The sequence below is a fragment of the Labrus mixtus genome, chromosome 6 (assembly GCF_963584025.1).
Source record: "Labrus mixtus chromosome 6, fLabMix1.1, whole genome shotgun sequence".
Taxonomy (NCBI): domain Eukaryota; kingdom Metazoa; phylum Chordata; class Actinopteri; order Labriformes; family Labridae; genus Labrus; species Labrus mixtus.
In genome coordinates this window covers 7,512,026-7,539,201 of record NC_083617.1, presented here as the reverse complement: position 1 = coordinate 7,539,201, position 27,176 = coordinate 7,512,026, and the positions used below count along the sequence as shown (strand labels likewise).

The window sequence follows — 27,176 nt, the reverse complement described above, 5'->3', positions numbered from 1 at the left end:
TATTTCAACACATTTATAGTAAAAGATACAAACGGGATTCACACAAGCATGTGTTGGACATGAAATGATTACATTGTTATTAAGAGTGTGATTAAGTAGGAGAATGTGGGCAAAGGGGTCAAAAAACAACTTTGTCCTTTTTTTCAAAGCGTGCAAGTTTTATAACCATGTGTTGATCTAAGTGTTCATGCAAACTGTGAGTCCTCTGTGATACAGTTCAAGAGTGTGATTGAAACTATAGAAAAGGTCTTTTTTTGTCTTTACAATAACATCTCTCAGCAACCTCAGTTGATCCTCTTTGACATAATTGTACGGTGAACATATCTGAGCAGATATATTCAAATATCACCCTTCAGCGGACACGATCTTGCTGAACCCCTTGTGACTCTCCCTCCACAGATTCTTTGGCGTACACACAGAAAAGCATGACAACATCTTCGACGTGGATCCAACAAAGATCCATGGTGAGTCATTTTAATTGCCTCAACACATCCATCATCGTTTGTTTATTAGTTCTTCATGCTCCGATGCCTCTCCGAGAGGAATAAGTCCAGTCTCTAAATCTCAGTGGACATGTTGGATATTTACAGGTGGCATCTGTGGTCTGAGTCCAACTCATTAGAGCACTCAAGCCGATGTCCAGGGACGTTGTTTGGTGCTCTTTCTTAAATGGAATGTGTGAGGTTTCAGATTTTAAAAAAAGTCCCAAAAAATGTAACGCTTCCCTCAGCGAGTGAAAAAAGAGAGGATTTACACACACACACACACCCACGCACACTCGGCCTCTACCTCTGGAGGACTGTACAGGCCAGTTCTCGAAGAACAATCTATCCCCTGCTGAGACACCGATCGTGGGCTTATACTGGATAAGTTTGGGGTTGTGTTGCGTAGTTTGTACACTGGGATTGCACAGAGGAGAACTGATGCTCCCCTACGGAATAACGTGGAAGCAAAACACTGTCAGTCATCTGTTTTTGCACAACTTTTTGTTCCAAAATATTTGATAAAAAAACTGTCGAGAAACATTTGGCAAGGATTGATGGTTAATAATAAATGTAGTGTTCTGTGTGATTAACTGCATTGTTTGTGTGTGGCCTTTTTGACGAGAGACAAGAAATATGGGTAAGAGGGAGAGGGGGTTAGTTGCTAATTGGGGAGTCGAACCAACAAAGAGTACGATGAGGACTGAAGCCCCTAAACCAGTGCCCCAACTGCATCTTTAAAGTGCACTTCATGTAAGTTGTATCAAGACGGATCAGCTGACACACATCTGGGTCCTTGAGAGGTTAAACTCTCTTTGCCTTAAATTCACTCCCCTTTTTATCTTTGTGTCTTATTTATCATTAAATGGATACAGTTTAGTGGACTAAAGTTATAATTCAAATAAATATATGTTCATATTAGAATAATAGAACATGGGCCATCTTTTCCATTGTCAGTAAATCACACAAATACTGGCAGCAATCTACTACTACTATAATCTAAAAGGACTTTAGTTCAGCAGAACCAGCAGTGTACTGCTATTTGAGTGACATTTGATACGACGGCTGTTTCCGACTGCTTCAGGAAATCGATTATTTAGAAATAAGCTTTCAAAATGTATATATTAGTCATTCATTTAGTTTGTTAGCGTTAGGACTGAATGGCATCAGCAGGATAGGAAAGTTAGTTTGTTGAAAGAGACAAAAATATGAACCATCAGCAGCTCTAATCCCGCCTAGTTTCATTTTATGTCACAAACCATTCAAAGTTTTAAAATGGGTTAAAGGCACTTTCCAGCCACTGTGCTTCAACTCTAACATTTGAAACGCACTGATGTTACATGTAAGGGACAATTTAGTTTACTTCAAAGTTTTTCTTAAGAACAATACTTTTATTTTAGAAACACATGCTCCTTAAGAATCCACATCTTATGAGTTTTTATTCATGTTCTTGTCGCCTGCTCTTTATTTTATTTCAGCAGAAAAACAAGCACTATACACTAAGTTGAGGATAAATATTAGCAGTAAATACGGTATGGTAATGTCCATTCAAAACGTCTACATCAAGTTTTATGTAATTAAAACTTTGCCAAGTCAGTTGTGAACGGTTCAAGTTCTTTACATGAATTAATTAGCTCCTGCCTGCGTTTGTGCTCTCACACACACAGATCTGTGTGTTTATTCATCACTGTGCTGTTGTTCTATTCATAGGTAACAAAATATCACCAACCATTGGAGACAGATGGTCTGGCATATGTTCCTCTACCCAACTGCCTTTTTGGACTCGACAAACACTCTCTCACACACACACACACACACACACACTCAAACGCACACAAACAAACACAGAACCTAAAGCTTCGAGACCTGCTGGTTCTCAGCATCCCAGTTAGCCCATTATAAGAATGCGAGTGACACTGTAAGGATTAACATAGTGGCATTGTTGAGCTGCAGATGGGGCCTCAGCGTGCCTCTAATGACTGTGGTCGCTGCAGCCAGTAGATCTGTCTGCTGTGTGTGCAGAGGTTTATGTGCTGCAGCTCCACTTATTGACTTGGCCTCAGTTCAGGTCCCACAAAGATAAGTGCCAGGTGATGACGTGAGGGCTCTGCGGGTGTGACACAGTTAGTTCTGAACCCCGTAGCTCCCAGCGAGCATGCTCCCTGTGTGTGTCTTTACAGTCCAGAAGGGGCCGGGAGCCAAGAGGTGACACATAGCAGCAGCGAGGAAGGGGTTAGACTGGAAATAACAGGTGGAAAAACCATAGCAGAGATCCACAGAGGAGAAGAAGGAAGTCGATGTTTCATGTTAAGGTTCTCCAAGAGTTTCTGTACATTCCCCTTTTAGGAGTGGAGGGTGCTGTGATAGGGAGAAGACAGCAACAGCTACAGGAGTCCAATCCTCAGATGGGTAGAGACGAGGGGCAGCACAGAGACCGAGAGCCCCCAGAGAGAAAAGCCTGACCACTTGTTTGCCCCAGAAGACCGCGTTCCCCCAAAGTAAGCCACCTGGGCTGCAGAGAAAGGCAAAACAGAGGACAAGGGAAAGTTCACCAACATCTGCATTTTAAAAAGTCTTCTAATCACGTAACATAGAGTCACACGTACATGATAGTGAGCATATAAACGTATTAAAGATTGGTTTTTAATCTAAATTTAAAAGGTTTCTGTGAACTCTTTACAGTATACTGGGTTTGAATTGGTCGTCTGTGAAGGTTCTCAGTTATCCAGTGGGTGTGAAAGCCACACTAAACCAGACGTTGAAACTAATTAGTTTGTAGCATAAGTTGAGTCATGGTTTAGCTCCACCACAGAGACATAAGGTTCATCATTACCTAGTAGAGCGAAACGTCCAAACTGCCCAAAATATTTTCGCAGAAATGACGTTTTCACTTCCCAATTACCAGTCAGTGAAAAGCATTATTCTTAATTCAGTGTTTGTCACAGTTCTGCCTCTCGTGCCTAATTGTCTCAGAGACGGAGCGACGACTGACAATAACGTCTGTTAAGCGTGTACTGAAATGTAGGCGGAAGTGAAATATGACAAAGCGTTATGATTAGATGATAACAAAATAAACAACCGAAATCTACAACCAGTGTAAAACAACAGTGACGTTGAGTAGTGAAATCATCCACTAGAGCATAAGGTCATTGAACTGTACTCTATTGTTGGATGGATGAAATCATCACCGCTCATGGAAAATAAAAGCAGGATTACAAAACAAAGTCATCATGCATTTCTGAGGGACGTACTCTATCAGTGAGAACACACCATGACACCATACACCATGACAACAGCTCAAATGTTCACAGTGCAGATTTCAATCAAAATATTATCAGTTACATCGCAGAGCAGTGAAGTGCTCTGACCACCGACTGACCTGTTTTTTTTTAAATTGATCTCCCAGTGCTTATGAAGTTTATTTAAACTCAGATTTTAGTGGATGTCCTTGATTACACGTACAGTATAACCTCAGTATCGTTTACGCGTATTTTCTTTTCAGTCCACATTTTCGGCGGCTCTCATGGCTGTAAGAGAGCGCATTCACGTGAGGGAGGTGGTCATGCAAGACAGCCGGGTCCAGAGAGGGGACACGGCCTGAGGAATGTGCACCTTTAAGCCTTTACTGAAAAAAGCAGAGTAATTAAGGCAGCTTAAGGCATCTCATTCTCTGGCCGTGCTACCTTTGTTCTCCTGATCGCTGTAATCCAGCTAAGTCTAGCCTGACTCTGCCAGGACCACTCACCCACACAGGCCGACCCATCGTCGTTGGGCTCGAAGCCCTGGTTGCATCTCCTCTTGGCGCGGCACTTATAGCTGCCGTAGGTGTTGGTGCAGACGGACCGGTCAGAGGGGCACACAGAGGGAAACTGGGTACACTCATCTTCATCTGAGGGAGGTGGAGGCGAGAGGACGAAACACACTTTGTCTTTATTTTAGACACAAGCAGAGAGGGAGCATCAAAAAAAAATATGAAGAACTTACCTGTGCACCGGCCGTTCTCATTCAGAGCAAACCCATGACCACACTGTAACACACAGACAGCCTCATTAGAAACAAGGAGGTTTGTGGATGAAAAATCTTGTATACCAGCTAGATATTGATTTACATGATTATCCAGATAGGTTCACCTAAAGGAATGTATTTATTTATTTATAATAGCTTAGAAATACGCACATATCTAGCATATTAAAAAAAGCCCCCTCAAAAGGTTAGCGTAACAAAGGCTGCATCTCATCATCTTATTCATATATATATTATATATAAATCACAATCTATCAAACTGTATCGTGATGCGTTTTGTTACAACAGATCCTTGCTACACGCAGACAGAGCTGTCACACACCTCCATGTATATATCAAATGAGTGAATATTATTAGTTCATCCCTAGTTCAGTGTTGTCTTTTACTGGTACCCATCTTCACTGTCCTTAACTTCACTCTTAATGTAAGTGAGTCTTTGCTCTTTGCATGACTTGGTAGAAAGCAGAGAATTAGCTGCTGAGCCCTCATGATGCCCAAGTTCAACAGTGGCTGAGCTGTTATTTGACTAAAGGAAAAGTACTTGTAGAAAATGCATAATGTAAGCAAAACCTAAGATTTTCAGTCTTAATTCAAAGGGCTCCTAAAGAGTTGATCATTACTGATTTGATTTAACCAGATACACAACCCATTTTTTAAGTTCTTTAAAGTGACAGGTCCTATTCAACGTTAAATTAGAATATCTCATTGCTTTGAAGCTCTGCTGCACCTCTATCTCCACTGTAGGAGTGACCTCCTCCTCGTCTCTTGGATAGTGGATCTCTAACACTGAGTTGATGTCTGAAGGTTCCAGGGGCCGGGCCAAAGATCGACCATCCGGCCAGTACACCTCCACATTGGTAGCCACATCCTTACCTAGTCAGACACGAAACATCAACATAAACATAAGTGGTTATCGAGGACTCACAAGGTTCAGTACATACTGTCAGTTAACACAGGCTGTTTTTCTGTTTTTCACTGACACTGTCACAGTGAAAGACAGAGCTGCATTCTCCTCTTCTCTCTCCATTAACTGCTTTAATCAGGCAGAGAGAAAGCCCCTCTCCAGAGGGCCTCTGCAGCCTTAATTAAAGTGGCATTTCTAATGTAAACAGATCTTGAGTTACCTTGCCAGACAGTGATTTACTCAGCAGGTGTGCTGCCTGAGAGCCAAAGAATAATTCACCTGTTCTGAAGCCACATGACGCCTCTTCATGTAGTAGAAAGAGTTTATCTCAACTGTAGCTTTTTTACAGAGTGCAGGACTGTTCTGAAGCAACCATGCTGCTCCTCGAGTGTCTTATGAGTAATCAGGCATTAAAACTGAGCCCCTACAGAACAGACCACGCTTACTGAGCAGGGAGAAGGGCCAGCAGAGGGTGAGCTACCAGGCCTGGATGACTACCAGCTGACAGTCCCTTAGAGGGCAGGGGGAGTCAGGAAGCTGGTTCCAGGCTGGCTTCCAGCTGCAGCATCTGTCCCTCATCTGTCCCCACTTTGTCTAACAAGCGGCATCCTACACACAACTCCCATGGGTGTCCAATCAAGTGGAGGTATTGAAACTATCTTTTTATTTCCGTTCACACTGCGGCGCTCTTTATCACTCACTCTGTCTATTTCTCTTTGTCAGTCTGTCCTTTACCCAGCTGAACAAAGATTTGTGCTGAAATTGTTGGTTATTCCTGATTTAGTGACTTAAATGTGAGAATTTAGTTGCTTTTCATCATTCTACTGAAACAGTTTTATAGCAGTTAAGACGATTCAGTCATTACTCTGACAATCCCTAATTATACATCATAAGATCAGCCCTACTAGAGAACATATTCAGACAGCTAAGACGTTGCAGTAAAAATCGAGATTCCTATCTTCTGAGATTTAAAATAGATTCATAACTTCCAAAAATCTTCTGCTTTCGGCTATCTCTTAAACTCACAAATCCCAAATAGAGCAACAAATTCAGCCAGTCTCACAGATGACTGGAGTAGATCCTGAAGTATGAAGGAATCCAGAATCGTTTTGAATCGTAAATAGATTCTGAATCGAATCGTGACCCCAAGAATCGAAATCGAATCGCGAGACACCCAAAGATTCCCAAAACTTACCAAGGCCAAAGTGTGCCACAGGTTCCATCTCACACAGGTATCCTGAGCCTCCATCTATGATCCGTGTGTGGGGGCCGCTTTTTTTAGTGTACAACACCACTTTAGCTCCTCTGGCAAAAGCTCCAAACTTGGTCCTGGGAATGACTCGCAGCCAGGCGTTAGTGGTGCCCTAAGACATAAAACAGGTGATAAGAAAGGGTCAGATTATTCTATACTTATTTATAGTTTTGAGGTTTTTATGATGTTTCTTTATTACTCACCAGATTGACTTTATAAACAGAGAGCGGCTGTGCTGCACTTTCACCATGAGACACCAGCAGCTCAAGGCGCCCGTCTCCATCGAAGTCAGTGGCCACAGCTCCTGCAGATCCATCACAGTAATGATGCAGGTAAACACTGCAGGAAACAGCCTTTGTAACATTCATTATTCTCATGGACGGTCATATAACTAATTATGTGGAACATTAAAGCGCATGAGGGATTTCAAATAGCTAGTGGAGCTCTGGTGCCACCTAATGGTAGGATGTAGGAATAGCAGGTTCTTGTCATTGTTAATGATCAGTCTTGATACAGATACTCACCAGTTCCTCGTCCTTCAGGCTCTGATGCCTCTCCAACGTTCAGCTCTTCTATCTGAGGGTCTCCATGCTCTCTCCTGCTCACCCTGTCAAATCAAAAGTTCCCCCAATCAATATCAAACTCTAATAATGTGGCCACTATGAATAAAAAAATGTGAAGTGTTGGAAGGAACTGAAGCTTTTTTACTCAAATGCATTTAAAAAAGAAATACTGTCCTTATAAATCCACAATATGGGAACTAATTACTTTACAGATTATTTAACATACGATACATAAAATCATCATATCAAATGAGATTCATGTCTCATATTGTGTAGTCTCAATGCTGCCCCCATTACTATAGTACTCTGTATACCTAACATTGCATTAAAAATAAAGAGAATAGTAGGTTAAATTTACAGAGCCCCTTAAGTGACATCAGCAGAAAAAAATTGGAAAATAAGTTTCTGCTGCACACCAGAATATATCCTGTGAGCACGAGAAGGTGTTGCATGAGCACAACATAGTTTCTGATGGATAGATAGATAGATACTTTATTGATCCCAAGGGATATTCAACGATAGTGAGCACCAGAAACCTTTTTTTTTTTGGTCCACCCATGTCCCCTTAGGAGCTCCATATGAATATAATATCTACAACATAGATAATTCACACAGCTGAAACAGCAACAAGACAAAGTACACACAAACACCCACAGAGCCAACAGGAGGGGGGGGGGGGGGGGGGGGGTGTGGCGGTTATGTAGACAGTGCACAATTATTATTATTTTCTAAACACTTTACTCTTCTTGCATTACTGTCACAAATGAGAAGCCACAGGTGCTACACTTTCCATATTTCAATATCAGATTTTTCTCTATTGATTATTAGTATTCATGTGTATGTATCTGATGCACTAATCTTTAGAAAACTAAATATCGATGATTTTGATTTGATTGTCTTCTATTCACTCTGGTCAAAACTTGTGTTTAATGTAATCTATGAAAGATATTGTAAGAAATAATTACCTGCTACAGTACAGCATCTATAGCGGTAAAACCCTTTTCTGTATACTTCAGGTTCTTTAAGTCATAATTCAATTTCAAAGTGCATCAATGTGCAGATTCTGGCTGCTAAACCCCGCTGCTCAACTAAATATTGATTAGCTATATTGAATTAATTATCTGAGGTATAATAGTTTTAGCTTGTCTCCTCAGTGCCAGAGATTTAAATGAGCTGATTCATCTTCATACTAGACAATGGTGGAGCCACGAGCTGTGAAGCAGTGACCCCTGTCAGCCCTTCACCGTGTGCACGAAGACAAATTCTGCGCCAGTGACTCGACGTTCAGGAATATTCTGATCCAGGAAATCTCTGGGGCTTACACTGATTATTGATATTCAGGATGAATTGACCCACCAGCTCATGGCAACATTCATCATGACTGCTGCATCCTATTCAAGAAAATAAGCCAGATCAGATTTTTTATTCAGACAGGACGGGTTTATTCTACTATTCAGTCCTAACAATTGATATGTATCATATATTGCATTTTGAGAGGCTGAGTTCATTAATATTATCTCGAGTGGAAGCCAAACCGTCAGCCAAAAAAGAGACCTAAAACTGTCTTAATGAAAGATTCATCCATGTGTGGAGGAGGAGGCGGGATGCCAGACTAGATAAGTATCCTTGGCTGACGGTTTAAAATTCTTCTCAGCTTCCAAGCTCAGTTTTAGAATATTAAATCAAGACACAGGAGTAATCTATTAAGCTCATTACCAAATGAATACCTAAACGCAGCATAATACTTTGTGTTTATATTTCCAAGGTGTATGTGTGTATGTGTTTCTTAGTGAGTACCTAAAGAGCCTGTTGGCAGAGGGACCCCTGTAGGCGATGTTATTGAAAAAGACCTCCAGCTCGTTGTCATTGTCGAAGTCTGCAGCGATAACGGTGCGAACAGGAGACGGCATAGAAAATTTCTGGGATGCTATGTCCTAAGAGGAAAAAAAGGGACATTACAAACACACAAAACACACACAAAAACACACACCTATGCAGAGACGCCATGACAGCAGTTTGTTTTTCAGTTGAGGGATTTTAAAAACAGGTGAGCTTTTGCAAATTTGATTTACTTCTAAACAACTTCTTAAGACTTTTGTCATTAAATATGTCTGTATGGTCTTGCTCATCACATCTTTGTGCGTTGGTGAAGCTACCTCACAAGTTAACACTTTTATTTATGCTCACTGAAATCATTTAAGCCTGATGTGTTTGTCGTATTGAAATAATTCTGTTCTAGTTTAAATATTTGTTATTATATTTTGGGGATAAGGGCTCAGTTTATGAATAGTTTGTAATTATCCAACAGTCTCTAATATTTGCTTTCCAGACACAAACACGTGACATTTCCTTTGTGTTACACTTCTATTTCTGTCAAATGCAAACTGAAACATTTGCTTTTTTTATTGATAGGGTTATCTGTTGGTCAATTCCAGAGTTTTAAGGGGTTGGTTGTCATGCTAAAGGAAACTATATTGTTGCTGAAAATCAACAGTAAGAAATGCAGCTTGATCACCAAAAAAACTCTTGAAGCCGAATGTGAGAACATCACAGAGCCAATCATAAATCAGTGAAGGATCATTTTAGAGTTACAAGAAAGAAAGAGATCTTCACTGCAACACAACATCAGAGCCAGCATGCTGTGTGTGTTCAGTCCAACATGTTGACAGGTGGTGTGAACTGAGCCAATGACTAGAGAGACTCTTCCATAACCTGAAGGTCACAAATGCAATTCTCACAACAAACAGCATCAATAATCAGCGTCCAGTCCTTGAGTGAGACACTGATCTGTCATCACTCACTGTAAGTCACCCTGGCTCAGAGTTTCCACTGAAGCCTAAAGATAAGAACTGAGACCCTTTTTACATCCTCTGGCATCAGAAAAGTAGACTGCAGCTCTCCAGGCCAAAAAAAAGAGTCTTCTCAGCAGAGGAGTTTTTGCACGAGAAAGTAACGGATATCTCCCCGCTTCAGTGACACGGTGATAAGTCGGAAAGAGTTATAGAGCAGCCCTTCACTCCCCCCTGTATTTACTCCCTGTTTTAATTATAAGGCTCATAAAGCCAAAGGGGGAGGGGAGGGGGGACCACAGTGACCTTCTGCTTCTCAGGTGAAGGAGAGTGGATGGCCAACTGAGGCTACGGGGGAGGGAGGGGGGGGGGACAGATCTGAGTTTACTGTAATACAAGGTTGGTGAAGAGAAGGGCCATAAAGACAATGAAAGCCACTCTCCCCACAAAAAAAAAAGAATGTACTGGGAAAGTTTTTAGAAACGACTGTTCAAAACTTTTGTAGTTTCTCATGTCAACTCTCTATTTCTTCTGAAAAGGAAATTATTTTAACTCTAAATAAATATTAAGAATAACAATTTTGTTGTTTTAAATCATGTACTTATGATACAGTACAGCAATTAGCAAAGTGTTTGCTGTGGCCCTCTAGTGGGTTGTAGTGGTACTGCAAGTAACCCACAAGAGGCTTTAACAGTAAATCATAATGATGAAATAAATGATTTCAATCTTAAAAATCATGTGAGGGAATTTTAGCTGGTAATGAAACAGGCTGAAATTAATTTTTGTGAGATACAAAAAAAAGACTATCGGCGACAACATTGACCATTTCTACAAAGTTACTTTTTAATTGCCTGTTGCCGTTGCTGCAGTGTAGGTGTCCAATGGTAAAGACTTTCCAATGAGTCTTAAACACTATTAAATGAAAGCAGGATCGGATTATTCATCCGAAAACATTTATTTATTTATTAAATGTTCCGTTAACAACTATGTGTTGCTTGATAGTTTGTAACATGGATGTGGATGGATTTTAGAAAATGTCTGGTTATGAAATAAAAACATATTGAGGGAAATTTCTCAAGTTGGTGTTGAGTGTTGAGATTTAAGGTTCAGGTGTGCCCGCAAATATCTTTGGATTTCAAATCATCATCATCGACAAATCTTAGAATGTCTGATATATTAGAGTGTTGTGTTTTTATTACAAACTTTAACGTATAGTGATTATAATGGAGATTCAAATTATTCTTCTAAACTCCACCTCATTGTGCCAATAAAGTCAGTTTTTAAATGTTTTGGTTCACAATACCTGCCAGGGCAAAACTTCGAGTTGGGACCTTTTCTAGCTTTTTAAATATGTATTAGGTATTTGTGTTTTGTGTGTGTGTGTGTGTGTGTGTGTGTGTGTGTGTGTGTGTGTGTGCAGGCTTGTTAAACCTATTGCAAGGAAAACCTCAGCAATAGATTTTAATTAAAGCACAAACGGGCCTAATCGGCACTTTCCACCACCCAGGCAAGCTGCTGTTTCAGCCCAATTTAATTAGCGGTTTACTGGAGTGATACAACGGCTTCATTATGCATGCCAAAGGTCAACACGGCAAGTAGGAGTGTCAGCGTGTGGGGGAAAGGGGTCTTAAACGTGTTGTTGTGGGCTTGTGATTTAACAATCTTGGTTTAAAAAAACATCAGCTTGCTTATTCAATTTGTCTTCTCTCTGTTTGTGTGTGTATTGGAGCGCTTAGTGAGTGTGTGTGTGTGTGTGTGTGTGTGTGTGCGTGCGCGTGTGTGTGTGTGTGTGTCTAAGTCTAAGGCTGATGGAACTGTCTCTGGGCTAACCATCACACATTAACCCCTTATTCGACCCCTATAAAGATGTCTCTTGTGACGTTTATCTCTTTGGTAAAAAATGCTGCTGCAGGTGCTGAGAGATAGATCACTGAGCACAACACCTTCACAGATTTACACGCAGGACAGCCCGTCTTTGTGTCTGCTGCTCTTCACTGTACTACACAAACACGTGCTCACAGCAGGCTGCCTCACAGGAGTCGTCTATATCCGTCGAGTCAGTAAATCACTGCCCGTCCATCTTTAAATCTCACACACTTAAATCCTAAAGCTGGCCAGCACTGAGTAGTCCTAATTCACTTGCCGTTCATTAGCATAGATAACTGTGATTCACAGAGTTAATGAGTGGGATCTGCTGTTTGTGTGCAGCTTGTTCATTTAGACATTGATTACACTGAGAGAGGAAAAGAGAAACAACCTCACTCTAAAGTTGTCCGTCATCATTTGCTGTGCCTGATCCAGTGAGCTTATCACAGACTGTAGATAATCAATAAGTAGTAATTACTCTGGAATATCCACAGAACCACCTGTGATCTGTTTTTAATGGAAATACTTTTTTACCACAGAAAGAGTCAAAACCAAAGCTGCTGACACCAGTCCAGAGTACAACTAGAATCAAATGATGTATTTTGTAATGTGGGTCACTTAAAAGGCATTAGTACGACATGGTAGAGGAATCTGAGGGTGGTTTCATGTGAAGATATCTGATTATTTTTCTACCTTCCCAAAACCAACAATCATGCAATCATACCTATAATGAGCAGGTGAGCAGGTGTGTAAAAGTAAGAAGAGTTTGAATTTCTCTGCAAGCTCCATTTTTACTCTTCACCAACTTGTTTAAAAGTATTTTTTTCACATATCCTCTGTAACTTTGTTTTACTTCCCTCTATATATTTTTTCACACATCCTGTTAATTTAGCTTATTTTTTAGTTTAAAAGGTTCAATACCCAGGTGATTCTTTTTCAACTGTTGATGCAGCACCAGGAGCAGGATCACAGCCCACTTCTGTATAAATGGGGGAACCAGCAGGATGGGACAGGGCCTCTGTATGTGTGTAATGCCGGTGCTGTTGTTTACAAGTCACACCTCTAAAGCTCCCAGAACACTGGATGGTGCATTCAAATCACACTCTGTTGGGGCGCCGGTGGCCTAGTGTTTAGTTCCCGCACCCCATGTACGAAGGGTAGTCCTCCAAGTGCATGGCACAAGTTTGAATCTCACTTGTGGCTCCTTTTTACGCACGTCATTCCCAACTCACTCTCTCCCCAATCTCTGACTCTTATCCAGTGAATGTTCAGTCTCTCAAATAAAAGACCCAAAATAAGTCTTCAAAGAACACACTCTTGGACACCTATATGATGGCGTTGTTTGGTTCAGTGCAGATACAAAAACAGATATGAAATGAGAGCTTTGTGCTTATGATGGGGCGCCCGTTTCCCAGCATGTCATTCCCCACCCTCTGTCCTTCCCACTCTGTCCACTGTCCTATCAAATAAAGGCAAAAACCTATAGAACAGGTATAGCTGATACTCTTTCAGCATAAATCACCTTTGTACATAAACTCAATAAGGCAATGAAAGTCTCGCTCTGCAATCAGCATTTCTTCTAGTTTTACATTTGTGATTCCTCAGAAAACAACCTTGGACTGACCTTGAACTTCTGTTTGCGGTTATTCATCTGTATGTACAGACGATGAGGTCCGTTCCAGTTCCCGTAGACGATGTCTGTCTTTCCATCACGGTTGAAATCTGCCAGAGCGACTCCTCTGCCGTGCTGCATGGGGTCCTCCAAACCTACAGGTAAAGAGTATACTCTTTATTCTGAATGATAGCCCGCCTTCTGTGTTGTTCTCTCTCTTTTTTTTTCTCAATATAAATATGTAATGGTTCCTTTACCTGCCTGCTGTGCCACATCAGTAAAAGTTCCATCTCCGTTGTTCTTGAACAGGAAATTGGGTCCATACTCATTGTCGCAAAACACATCGGACAGGGTTTGACTGACGATGGGCCCAACAACAACGCCGCGCCCTCCTGCACAAAGAGAAAGAGGCACAATGTTGCTCAGTGGTAAGAGAAAATAAGATGGGAAGACAAGAGGGCGAACAGACAGTTTTATAAAGAAAATAACGTGGGAAGAGTGGAAAAAAAACAAAAAATAAGCGAGGGAGAGAGATCAGCTCCATAACAGAAATGAACAGCGAGAGTTTATTACAGTCTTTCCAGGCCATTTCCTCTTTGCAGGGCAGGTCTTTCTGCTGACACAGACACTGACTATGATGGGCTACACACACAAACAGACACACCTACAGTAGGAACAAGCACAGACATACAAATACACATGCACAGAATCTTTTGCATTAAACAAAAACCATCTGTAATTTTCTCATTGTGAAAAGACCTTTGCAACTCGTCACTCCACTCAATATCACCACAGGAATTTCCAATGACATTCTATAAAGTGAAGTGTCTCGCTAAAGTGTCTCATCTGAGACCGGTGGAGTCTAATTACAGAGTGGAGAGGGCTCTCTGATTGCCCTTCGAGTATGCAGAGTCAGTGCTGTGAGTCAGGACTTGTTCCTGATTTACTGGCCCGCTCCATCAGCCCAGACAAATATCACTCGCCCCCTATGGCCATAAACCGCTAATGTCTCCCCAGAGATATGTAACCATTAGATATACAACTTCACCCACTGTCCCTCTGCTCTGATTAACGGCAGTTTGATGACAAAGCCGTCCGCCCTACATCATTCACAGCATTGTGAGCCGGCTTAGCTCTTGCTGCCCCCCCTCACAGTGACTTAGATGACATCCTGCATGCAAAAAAGATCCCCGGATGATGAAGATTGATTCTGCAACACTCAATCACAAAGTCGTCGACCATTTCCAAAAGTTAGTTGGACACCAGCGTCAAGGACATTCAAGTGGTTACAATAAAGTATCGCACAGGCAGCTTTTCTCTTTTTTTTTTTTCTCCTCATGATGGTCTCCGTTATCAAAGGAACAGATCATTGTGAAATTGTTCATGTTGGCGTTTATTGTTCTCCTCCTTTAAACTACAGCAGATACCTATCACAGGGTTAAATGCATGTTGATGCAAGCTTGGGGGAGTGTTGTGATGAATTTCAGTGTTATTTTTATAGTAAACAAAATCTATTTCAAGGTCACCCATTCGGTCTCAAAAGCTTTAAATGGCAACTTTTGTCCGTCTAACTCCTTTGCTCATTTTGAATCTCTGGTGTTCCTCAGAAGCCAGAACTTTAGAAACAAGGCAGCGAAAAAGAAAACATCAAGAATTTAAAACAACAGGTGGCAATAAAATATTGAACACAACTACCCCAAATAGAAATACAACAAAGGGTCAGAAGAGGCCTTTTGGTGGACGCTGTACAGCTTAAGGCTTATATTTAAACAGAATCAATGGAAATTTTGAACTAAAGAAACTATTTTCTTTTCTCTGAAGCTGTTGTGATGAACTTTCATTTCTTAAAATGTTACTGGTCTTTCAAAGTGTGTTATACATACAGTATTTTCTAGAGACACTGCAGGACTCCTGCACTGCAGACAATCATTTCATGTTTGTCCATGAAAGCAAATCAAAGTTTGTCCAACATGGGACTTCTTCTGCCCAATAAAAAACCTCTTCTCTCAATGTTTAACTGATACATCTGGTCATCCAGAGACAAAGTGGTTCCTCTTAACTCCTTGCTATTTCTGTCTGGAACTTTTGTAAAGCTGTATTTGCATACTTTACACGTTCATGAACCACTAACTGTGGATTTGTTTGTGGAAAATGTCAACAAAGGCGTTACTTGTTGACTGAAACTGACGCTGTGGCAACAGCAACAAGCGTTAAGATATCTACCTAAAATAGTTTAATCTTATTGTTTGCTTTTGGAGGAGTAGTATTAATTATGACTGCTTCATGACCACCTAAAACTAAAGCTTTAAAGAGAGGACAATGAGAAATGCACTCTAGTGATTTCATCTTTTACTCTGACAATGCTACCTTGCTACTTTCTAGTTTCAAAATTTACAAACTAATCAGTCAGCATGCGAGCAGTGATTATTTTCAATCTGTGAAATAACACCAGCTTCTTCTTGTCAGCCTCTGTTGAAAACACAGACTCTAGTCAAACTGTCTCTGGCTCATTAAAAGTAGTGTGCAGTACAGTAGTGGTGTCCATGTATTTGTATTCACACCTTCAGATGTCTGAGGGAACCTCACCAGGCTGTGATAGATGCTATCTCTAGACTGTTGAGCCGCTCTGATGTATGTGTGTGCCGTCCTTCCTCTTCGCCTCCGTGTGACTTTGACTGTAGTAAACAGCTGACGGGGCCAAAAGAGCCCACATACACATCTCCCTCTCTTTCTTCTCTTACACTTACACCCATCATGCTCTCTTTCTTTCTGCTTCCTTTTTTTCACCTGGCACCCACCCAACTCTTCCTTACTTGCCTCACATCTTCCATCCTCTAAAGTCCAATATTTCAGACTCTGTCTACAACAAGCACATGCTCCTCTGCAGATGTCTGTATAAATCAGACTGAAGGTCCAGCAGTGCTCAATGTTCTTAAAGGGAAGGTCTACGTCTCTCACACACGCACACAAACACACACACACACACACACACACACACACACACACACACACACACTGAGAGTCATGCATTTCTTCACACCTACCTGTGAACTTGTTGACTCCCGCCTGCTCCGCCACATTAGAGAGAGCAATGACGCCCTGAGAGAGGTCACTCGCTGTCTCATCCATTTCAATGAGAGCATGAGGACCCACGGTTCCACTGGCATAGTTAGCTATGTAGATGGCATAACGTCCAGTACCCTGGAGAGAAATAAACAACAAAAACAAGTACGGTTCCCATTCAATATGACACGATACGATACGTCGCTGTGGGGAAATTCGTCTTAAACTGAAGTGAAGTCCTATATTAGGACTAAAAAAATCAATAATCAGCAATATACATGTAAACTCAGAAGCACATACCAATGACAACAACAAACAACATATAATGCATGTTTTCCATAATGCACAAGTTCACATGGGGCCCTCAGAAATAAAACAAATCATCAACATTTCAGCTGAAAAACTTCTCAGCAAACACACTGACACATCCAACAGTTACAAAGACACTAAAAAAATATTGTTTAAACCATGTGGCTGACCACCTGATGACTTTGATGAGGTTCAAAATCCCTCCTCTTTTGTCTCTGTTTTTGGTCCCCACCAACTCCTGAAAAATATATCTGGCCGCTAAATCCTTCGGTGCTCAGCATGTCGTGTACAGATTATTGTTAGAAAAAAAAGAAAGAGAGCAACAAAATTGACCCTAAGAAGTAAAATTGCAGATTGGACATCTTAACAATGAGGTAATTGTAAATCAGAATAAAGTTTTGTAAAGTCGATGAGATCTGCAGAATGGGGTGATCACTTCCTGTAGATGAATCACTGTGAGTAATTGTCTTTTTGACTTTTTGGTTTAACAACTTCATTTTACACATTCTCATCCTAAAAAACATTGTTCTATATCCTGAGTTAAAATGATCAACCTGTTATATCTAACATTACCTTTATCCTTTAACCCTATCTGTATTCTGTTGGTATCTCTATGAATAGTTTGAAGTTTCACCATCTTCCAATAAAACCTTTTCTTCCCCCCCTCATCTCCGCCTTTTCCCTGTTTCCTACCCTTACTCCCTCTTCCTCAGCCTCCTTCCATCCTCCTTCCTCCGCCTCCCTTTGGAGATTAATTTCACACTCCATTATCAGTCAGAGTCCCTGCAGACACAAACTCACAGACGGAACCACACTAATAGACTACACACTCGATTCCAATGAGCTTTCCCACCAGGCCTAACATATTCCAATCAATACAAACACATGAACATATGCAAAAGCGCACACATACACACGCCATCTCACCATTTATGTTAGCTTTACTTTATTTTCACAAGACAAGGAAAGTAAATGAGTCTTGTTGATGTAAATGCCATGAAGCGACACATTATGGCCTGTTGCGGTGAGAGGAGTGAGTTGGACTCACACATACACACACACACACACACACACACACACACACACAGAGTTTGAAAAAAATGTGAATGAACTACAATGTAAGACCTGAAGGCCACTGGCAGTTACTTAACAAACTTAAAAGTCAACGATTTTTCAATAAGTCTTCGCCCAAGGCTAATTTCTGTCACTGGAATTGGCGTTGTGAATAGTGTGACATGCATGCCTGCAGAGTGCATGTGGGTGCACGGATATTAGCCTGCAAGCCTTTTACATCCAACTTTACAGCGATCACAGAGACGTCTGAGTGAGCTACCCACCTCTTATGTTGCATTTTCACCTTTTTTTTTAAAAGAGATTAATATTGTGCTTTCTATTTAACCCATTGGAATTATTCTGAATTTTGAGCTTGACTTATTTCCATAGCCTCTATCCTGCTACAGAGTGGTTGCAGAGGGAACCACTCCATCAGTTCAATGTGAGATCCCTCAATATGTCACCTTCATCAGTTTGTCAAAGACTAATGATGGCACGTCACTTTCAAGGAGACTGGGAGGGATGAAACAGTTGGATGACTAATTATCCCTCTCTTTTTTTTCTTGAACGATAACACATTATTTGTGACTAAAATACCAAATCAGTAACTACCTTGCACACTAAACAAAATGCATTCAATTTGAGCCATGCAAAGTTATGCTGTTGTTCCAAATGTATTCTAACAGAACTTGATCAGCACTAGGAAAATGTGTTTCAGTCTTTTCACTGTCAGTCTGCAGGAACCTGCATGGAAGAGCACACTTTGGCTCCCTCTAAAAGCATTATGCCATTAAAAGCAGATATCTTTCCAATCAGTTTGGCTGCTGCACAACCTATCAGTGCTCACTGAGATGGGACTGTGGTTTTTTTTATTTTTTTTAAACCACAGTCCCATCTCCGTTAAAGAAAATCTATTGTAATCCCTACTGTCTTCTTCCCACTATTACTTCCTTTATCCCCTCCCCTGATTGGATGTAAGAGCTGTATGCGTGTGTGAGATAAGAGACAAAGAGAGTACGAGCGTGTCCGTCACAGAGAGAAAAAAGGGCGTAAAAGAGGTGGAAAGAGGGAAGAAAACAATGGGAAAGTGACTGAGAGAGCGAGAGAAAATGCTACGGGCAGAAAGCAGTAGTGTGCAGTCATCACTCCTCCCCTCATACGATGTTCTATAAAACAAACGAGCCCTGGCTTCTGTAATTACACTGGTGCGATGGACAGAAGAGAGAAAATGGCACACCATTCCCCCAAATGAACTGTCATAGCACATGCTGAGAAGGGCGGCGTAGGCAGGGCATGAGTTATCACTGGTAAACAAACAGACCCATCCATGCATGTACACAGAAGACACTCGAGGGAGTTTGTGAGTGTGCGGATTTGAATTTAGTCTGTGTGCATAAGTGTGTTTGTGTGTGTATTTAGTACCTTTCTGTCCACACAGGCCACTGAGCGCCCAGCCATTCGGTTGGCCACGTCTCTGTGTTCGTTAATGTCGTCGTTCAGCAGATCTTCAAAGCGTCCATTGCGGAACTTAAACAGCTTGTCAGAGTACGTTGCCCGACCTTGATGAGGAGAGATGCAGTGTCAGAGAGGCAACGATCGTCCAGAGTAAAGAGTTTTACAACATATTCACATGGCGGCTATTTCATTCCTGTTGACATACTCAGACTGGAGAGCTCAAATGCTGTTATGTCATACTGCTGGTTTCAAGGGGTTAAAGCGCGGGGAATATGACAAAGAGGTTTCATTTCATTGATTCCTGACAGATCAGCAACTAAAGACAGTGGCTAATGAAAAGCCCAGAGGGACACTGAGATATATTTTTTGTTAAATCATCTTATTTGATGATTTATTAGCTCCAGTCTGACAAACGATAATGTTTTCATTCAATCACTTCAAAGCTGACTTACTATAAGTTAGGAATTTACGCATTTCTAATCATATTGTATAACACTGACAGTGATATTAATATTCAGCACTTCCTCGCTAATAAAAAAGAATAGCTAGGAGGCGGTTGAATCTTTACATAAGTGCCAGTTACCCTCAGGCTTTCAAAATAAGCAACTGGAAAGACATTAAAAGTGATAACTGAGTGAAATTGGGACCATTTTTCAAATCAAGATACAGTTTTGATGCTTCATTAACCACTGTGGGAAAACATTTAATAGTAGCATTGAACCCCTTTCCTTGCTAGGAAGTGTCTGAATGCTAATGTTTGCTGTTTGACCCTAGCTAATTGATAATCAAACATGTTTTAACTTGAGAAAACTGGCATGTGGTGGCATAGGGCGTTTGGATTTGACTGATAAGAAATTAAGAAGACAGCAGATATTGAAAATCCTGGAGGACTTTTTCATACATCATTAGCTAGCATCAGACAGAAGCTATTGTTAGCATTCAGCCACTTCCCAGCTACAAGTAGCATTTACTACGAATATACGTCTTTCTGTTTGCATCAAAACTTAACCTTTATAAAGCTAGCAAAATGTATTGTTAGCGTTTAGTTACTTTCTTGTTTATAAGGGGTCTAATGGTGACTAGAAGTTGGTTGTTTGCTAACCTTTGCTGTTGTCTGACAGAAGCTAATGGGTTTTCAAATAGGCTCTGTTGTTTTACATTGACACAGGCGAATGTCCCATGGATTTGATTACCAACTCACTGAAGACTGTGGCAAGTGGCTATCTGACAGGACACCAGGCCATATGTTTGTTCAATAAACACATCTTACTTTTTAGTTAACAGCAGACAACAGTTAATGTTAGCATAAAATCCTTCCTAGTTTACATTAGATAGAAATGTACGACCTTCTCATCAAATCCTGTAACACTTGCAGGCTAATGGTAAATTGTTTGGAAGAGGTTGAACGCTAACATTTGGTGTTATCTGACTGTAGCTTAAGTGTTATTAAATATTTCGTTTTACCTCGACAGGCGGCTCAAAGCCCCTGAACTTTAACTATCGTGTCCTTTCAATTTGCTGTTGAATCTGGAAGCGATGAAATGATAAAGATTTATGAGATTTCCTACGTTTGCATGAACTACGACCTGGAACACAGCAGTACTTCCTGATAGCAGCATTTGAGCTTCCCCACCTTTCTAGGGATGTCAGAGGAAAATGGCCGCCATGTGAATGTGGTCAATTGTGCATTACAAGAAGTTTGAGGGATTGTTAACAACAATGAGCTTAAAGTGACCTTTATCGTTTTCATAAAATGATAGAGGTGAGGTGTTGCAGTTTTGGCAGTATGTGCTCTGTAGCTCTCGGATTGATTAATAGCAGCACAAAGCGTATCTGCTATCTGATGAAGACGCCGATGAGATAAGCTTAATATCTGCATACTGATCCTCCTGCTTTGTCGCTGTACAAGAAGAGAGGTAACAGAGAGTGTCTGAGTGTTTTAAAAAAAAAATCTACTGTACCAGAGAAAGCGTTATTGGTGTTGAGGACATAAATCTCCTCCCGACCGTCTCCGTCGATGTCACACGCTGTCACTCCGATGGCGTTGCCTTGACGGTCTCTCAGGGCATAGAAGGGGGAGCTACGGTTGTCGACAGCGATGTTGACAAGCCTTTTCCTCTGCTTGTCATACTTTAAAACCAGGTTCGGGCCATTGTAGCTGTCAAAAGGCACCAAAAGGAAAGCTGTTACATCTTCATTACATAAGCCTGTCAGCCGGAAATTTGAAGCCTGAATAAAATAGTGGGGTTTTTTTTGTTTTTTAAGACACAACTAGATTGTTTTGCAGAATTTTATTGAAGCAAGATGTTTAAGTCCCCTGATAACTTTGATACAAATCTTAAAGATACAATCCACTGATTTCACTGTTCTTAGTCTGCTATAGATCTTGGGAAACACCACTCATTGTGATAGCCTTTGCTTGCCTTAATAAATGATGACACTAAACAGAACTTAATTTATGTTTTAAGAAAAAAATGATGTAAGGAGTTTGTAAGTGAACTTACCACTGCTCACATTTCGGTTGAAGCTATCAGCTCAAGGCTACATTAGCCACTACTAGCTTAATCCTGAATCCCATGGCGATTTCAAGAAAACTAGAAACTAATTCTCACTAGAAAAATGATAATGAATCACTTCTTGCAGTTTGACCGTCTCTCTGAAAACTTAGGATAAATCATTTACACTACACTACAGAATGAAGAAGTGACAACAATGGCAGCACTCACCTAAGAGCACATGTTAATAATAATCCCTGAACTTATTCAGATTCTTCACATAGAGCGCCAATCAATTTACTTACCGTAATGTATTGTATATATTTATATATGTTTAGTTTTTTTTCTATATGTTAATGGGTTATATTTAATATTATGATGCGAAAAAACATCTGGCAAAGGGACTGCCGATGAAAATGAACCTTTTGTCTAACTCAGGTACATACACATCCGTCTGAATGTTGATTAATGCACAATGTCCCTTTTCAAATCAATATATAATTAAACAATTTTTGAAACTCTATGAGAAATCTTTTAAATGTTTGTTCGGTATGGGGCACCAGTTGACCTAGCAGTTAGGTCGAGCCCCCTGTACACAGGCTAACCAGGCAGCCAGGGTACAAGTCCGGCTGCTTTCCTGCTTTCATACCCCACTCTCTCTCCCCAATGTCCTACTCTATCCACTGTCCTGTCAAATAAAGTAATGAAATCCCCAAAATAAATCTTAAAAGAAGTGTTTGTTAAGTTTAAAGTTAAGAGAGAAAATGGGCCAGAGGACGACAAAAAATCTAATTAATCAACACCTGTGAAAACTCTTCCCTGTTCTGACTATTAACACAGTCCTACGGTGTAAAAGTAAACAAGGTCAATTTAGTATAATCTAAAACACTTCAACTAAAGAATCTACTAAATGGGGTCTTTTTATGCCCTCTTATCAAGGATACTCACACAGGATGTCTTGGCGAAATGACATTTATTAAGCGGGGTCATTTTGCTCCATCTATATTCTGTTAAGCATTGAGAAATTTATTACTGCCTCTCTGGATGGAGGCAAGCTTGCCAAACTGTTCCCATCAATGCACTCAATCCAATCACATCCATTTTCATCAGCTGAGTGAGCCGCAGGGCACCCTCACCATCCTCATCTTTTAGGCTTTTATCTTTAACCTTTAGCTTAGAAAATGACAGGGACGTTTTAATTCAGCCTCTGATTTAGAGTTGGATATCACTCAACAGTTAATTAATTGCTCTAATTGTCCATAATGATACAACATGAGAACAAATGTTTCACTGTGGGAAGCCCAGGGGGACATTAGGGGTTTAGGTTTCATCAAGCCTGGATAAAAAAACGTAACACTGTTTTACAGGATCTGCTTCCCCCTCTCTCACCCCGCTACAAACATCTCCAGGTCTCCATCCCCGTCCACATCGGTGACTGCCATGCCGTAGTTCAGCTGGGTGGGGTTGTTGTCGTAGTCGGGAGGCAGGACGGTCTTGGTTACAGCTGAAAACATTGGCTCTGATCGCTGAGCCGAGGAGAGGGCAGGTAGGAGCAACACCAGCCACAACATCCTCACCTGGAGGTAAAAACACACTGTTTGCATCACCACAGCGCCAGGAAGGCTTTTATCATCTTACTGTTTGTCTTTCTGCAGCTACAAACTACATCTGCTGCTTTTTCCTCCCAAAAAGAAAATATTTCAAATGAGAAAAGGTGCAGCTATTTTTGAAGTCCATGTAAAAAGTAAATCAATGCAGCTTTTACATCTCTCCTAAAACACACTTAAACACCACCCTGTCTGGTTGATCTCCAGCACACTTTGTCCTGAGAGGCTGCACAAATGAGAATCAGATAAACTGTAAGTCATAAACTTCTAAACTGCAACACATGCGCCCTGTAGCAAATACTTCAAATCCATCGCGGGGCGAACATCAGCAGATCGTTGGCAGAGCTTTCTGCAATACTCAGACATAAAGATGAAGATCTACCACCGCAATCAGCAGCGTTCTGCGGGGTTAGATCTGAACTACCCATCACAAGAGGACAGGCCGAGAAAATACAGGACAGAAAATCCATACGTGGAGCAGGGCATTAGCCCGAGGCCAGAATAAGAAACCAATACGACCTGATAGAACCAGGAGGTGCTGTTTCCTCACAGACAGTGAGCAACTCTAAATTAGGAAAGCTTTTTGGGATCAAAGGGCTGTGTGATGTGTTAGTGTCCTTTTGGTGCTCAGTGGATAAAAGGTGAACATGAAGGAATTGATCCAATCGACCTGTGAGGTGCAGGCAGGTAGAGGCGGGGTCTCTGATGCTGAAAACATAAGAGAAACACAACTGAGGAGTTTAAAAAAAGAGGAAGGTCACCTCCTTAAAGCTAAAATAATACGCTCATCCTCAACAGCTCTGCAAAATTTTACACACACACACACACACACACACACACACACACACACTAAATGGCATTCATGCTGACAGCTTGATTTGCTCTGCCCGTGGATTTATGAACGCAGCCTTCATCATCACGCTCGTTCCACCTGTAATGCCATTGAGCTGTTCCCATCTCCACTCCTGCACTGCTGCAGATTCTTCCTCTCTGCTCCGAGTGTCCAGGTGATGTATGGCTCTTTAACATCTCGCTCAACAATTCAATTTGAGATAAAACCGCATTGCTGTTTGAGTAATACTCTGAAAAGCACAACGGCAGGGAGAGGAAGCACCTCCGCTGACACCTGCAGAAATATGGCCCGAGCTAATGCTAGCTCCCACGGCGAGCGGAGTCTAGTGATAACGCTGGTTTGAAGCGATGTAGACTGTGTGTGTTAGCAGAGGGGTTGATTAACAACAAAAGGGGCAGGAGAAGAGGCAGTTTCTCCCCACAAAAGAGGATGTGATGACAAATGAGCTGTGCAGGTCCAGACAACAAACGGCAGCTTTAAAGACTTGCATCTAAATGCTCTTTGTTAGAAACAGGTAGACTACTATTAATCAAAAAGAGGAGGATAAGGAAACTTCAAAACATAAAAACAATGTTTGCTGGAAAAAGGGTCAAATCTTTTGATATGTCTACATGTCCAGGTCCACTGAGAAAGTTCTTTGAAATACACAATTAGGCGGGAACAACAACTTATTTTAGAAGATACCACGTCTACTGAAAACTTCAATCTGTCCAGCTGAACTTCAAACCATTAAAAATGAGGTTAGAATAAAAGACAGATATTTTTCCATGGTACTGAGAGAGGACTACACAGGAAATATAACCAGTCTGAACGCAGAGAAGAAAGTAACAAATTCCCAATAATGTAGCAGTTTCCGGACGTAGAAAATGACATGGAAGTGTTCTAAACCACTGGGGACCAGTCTGCTGAAATGGAGGAGTTCTACATTATCCAGTCAAGGACGTACACTCACTTTGCCCCGCATTAACTGCAGTAAAAAAATAAAACAAGACACCCCACATGAGTCGTCAAGCAAAGTTGCAATTTGACTTTTGCACACACAACAATTTACAAAACTATTGATGCACTCATTGTTTTAGTGTGCACCATCTGCAGGGTCAACAGAGAGCCGGCACACTATCAGAGTATAGGACTCGTCAAAATGAGGTAATTTGTAGTAAAACAGTCAGAGACCATGAAATAAGTGTGGAAGAGAATCTGTTGTTTGGAGCAGAGAAATGTTTTCGATTTGGTTATTTATGTTGGCATTAAGAGGCCATTATCACAGCATGCAACATCAGCATGTGCCTTCTGGAGCGTTCAAGCCCAGCTCAGATCCTGATAACACTGCGACAAAGAGCCAGCAACATCTTCACTTTCACACACACACACACACACACACACACACACACACACTTCTAAGAAAGTCTCTTCTGTGTGAAGGACACACACACACTGCAGAACTATTGTACCAGACCCTTTGAATTGAATTACACTTTGAGAATTCAAAAATGTCCATTCATATTAAGCTAACACCACAACAGATCACTGATCAAATCAACAGTTAAAAACATTTTATCTGTCAAAACGAAACTTCATGATTTAAATATTTTTGATAAATCTTGGTGAAAACAGAAAACTTGTTGTTGTTGTTTTTTTTTACCAAAACATCAAGCTCAAAAAGTTTAAAATTTTGGCATTGAACTTTCTTAGAATGTTTCATTTTTTTCATTTTTTTTAATCAAATATGAGATTATTTTATATGATATAAAAGGCACTACTCTGAATTACATACCACATAAAAGCAAATGGAAACATATACAAAAATAATAAACTGAAAAGAATTACGCCCGAAAATTGCAAAGATAAAAACCTGGTCTGGAGTTGAACAGAAAAAACTCGAAATCTTTACAATTATTCACAAATAGAAATTTCACACATTTTTTAGAGTGTTTTCAGAGATTTCAGTAGCACTTACTATTTAAAATAGTAAATTGAAACAGTCGTATTTCTTAGTGCTGCTCGGCTTTTTCTATATTTGAAAACCACTTTTAAGAAGCAGCACTTCATCGTGCCATTTGATGATGAAATAGAATTACGAGCTCTCCGACTCTAACTTGTCAAGTAAGCATCTTACAACTCGACATTATTTTTCACTCTGAGCGCAAAATTGCTGAACTGAGATCAACTTTCTATCATCTCTCTGAGCAGCAGAGCTCTGCTCTCATCCTGACCCGGAGAAATACACGAAGCAGCTTCAGCAGCAAGTAAACTCAGGTACTCACAGATGCAGAGACGCTCAGGAAATCCGACAAATCCTCCAGCGATTAACAGCAGCAAGAGAGAGAGAGAGAGAGAGGAAAAAAAGAGAGCGGGAGATACAGTCAAATAATTGTGCTGTTGATCCCGCAGTTATCTCAAGGGTTTTTCCCACTTATCCCCTTTAAACAACTTCCAAAAGATTTGCTTTACGAAATCACTTGTGTGATGTTGGAGCCAATCCCTGGACAGCCTGCGAGATGTTTAAACAAAGAGCCAATAAGGGAGCTGAAAAGCTGCAGGTGGGCGTGTCCGCAGGTGTTCATTATGGTTTGGCAGCGGGGCGCAGCTGGAATGATGGTGTGCTGGTTTGCAGCTTCATTGGTTCAGTCGGGATGCTGTGACTCCTGCACACATCCACGTGCGACAATACAGTCATCCTTTTGTCTTTTTTTAATCTTTTTTTTTTTCTTTGGCAAAAACTTATTAAAGTTTGGGTATAAATAAAAAACTATCTCAACAAAAGTGTGCACAGGTGTAATAAATAGTTATTTTTTTTACAGTTTTGAGTAAAACACATTTTTTTATGGGCTTTATAACTCACGCTCTCTG

General features: G+C 40.8%; 1 protein-coding gene across 1 annotated transcript; it reads right to left on the bottom strand.

The window, feature by feature from the left end:
* On the bottom strand, window positions 1-26,876 carry crtac1b (cartilage acidic protein 1b). The gene is made up of 15 exons (XM_061039778.1): window positions 26,591-26,876; window positions 23,256-23,443; window positions 21,333-21,529; window positions 19,339-19,475; window positions 16,536-16,692; window positions 13,749-13,883; window positions 13,504-13,646; window positions 9,022-9,158; window positions 7,186-7,268; window positions 6,865-6,965; window positions 6,605-6,773; window positions 5,233-5,378; window positions 4,467-4,509; window positions 4,228-4,371; window positions 1-2,994 (listed from the first exon to the last, which is right to left on the bottom strand). Exons 2-15 carry the CDS (start codon window positions 23,435-23,437, stop codon window positions 2,867-2,869), a joined length of 1,902 nt encoding a protein of 633 aa, XP_060895761.1. The 5' UTR covers window positions 23,438-23,443; window positions 26,591-26,876; the 3' UTR covers window positions 1-2,866.
* Window positions 26,877-27,176: the final 300 nt, after the last annotated feature.

Coding starts and splice junctions, on each gene's coding strand:
- crtac1b (XM_061039778.1), bottom strand. CDS start 23,437: ATGTTGTGGCTGGTGTTGCTCCTACCTGCCCTCTCCTCGGCTCAGCGA. Junction 19,476..21,332: donor CACCAATAACGCTTTCTCTG/GTACAGTAGATT, acceptor CTCCTCATCAAG/GTCGGGCAACGTACTCTGAC. Junction 5,379..6,604: donor TGTGGCACACTTTGGCCTTG/GTAAGTTTTGGG, acceptor GTGTCTGACTAG/GTAAGGATGTGGCTACCAAT.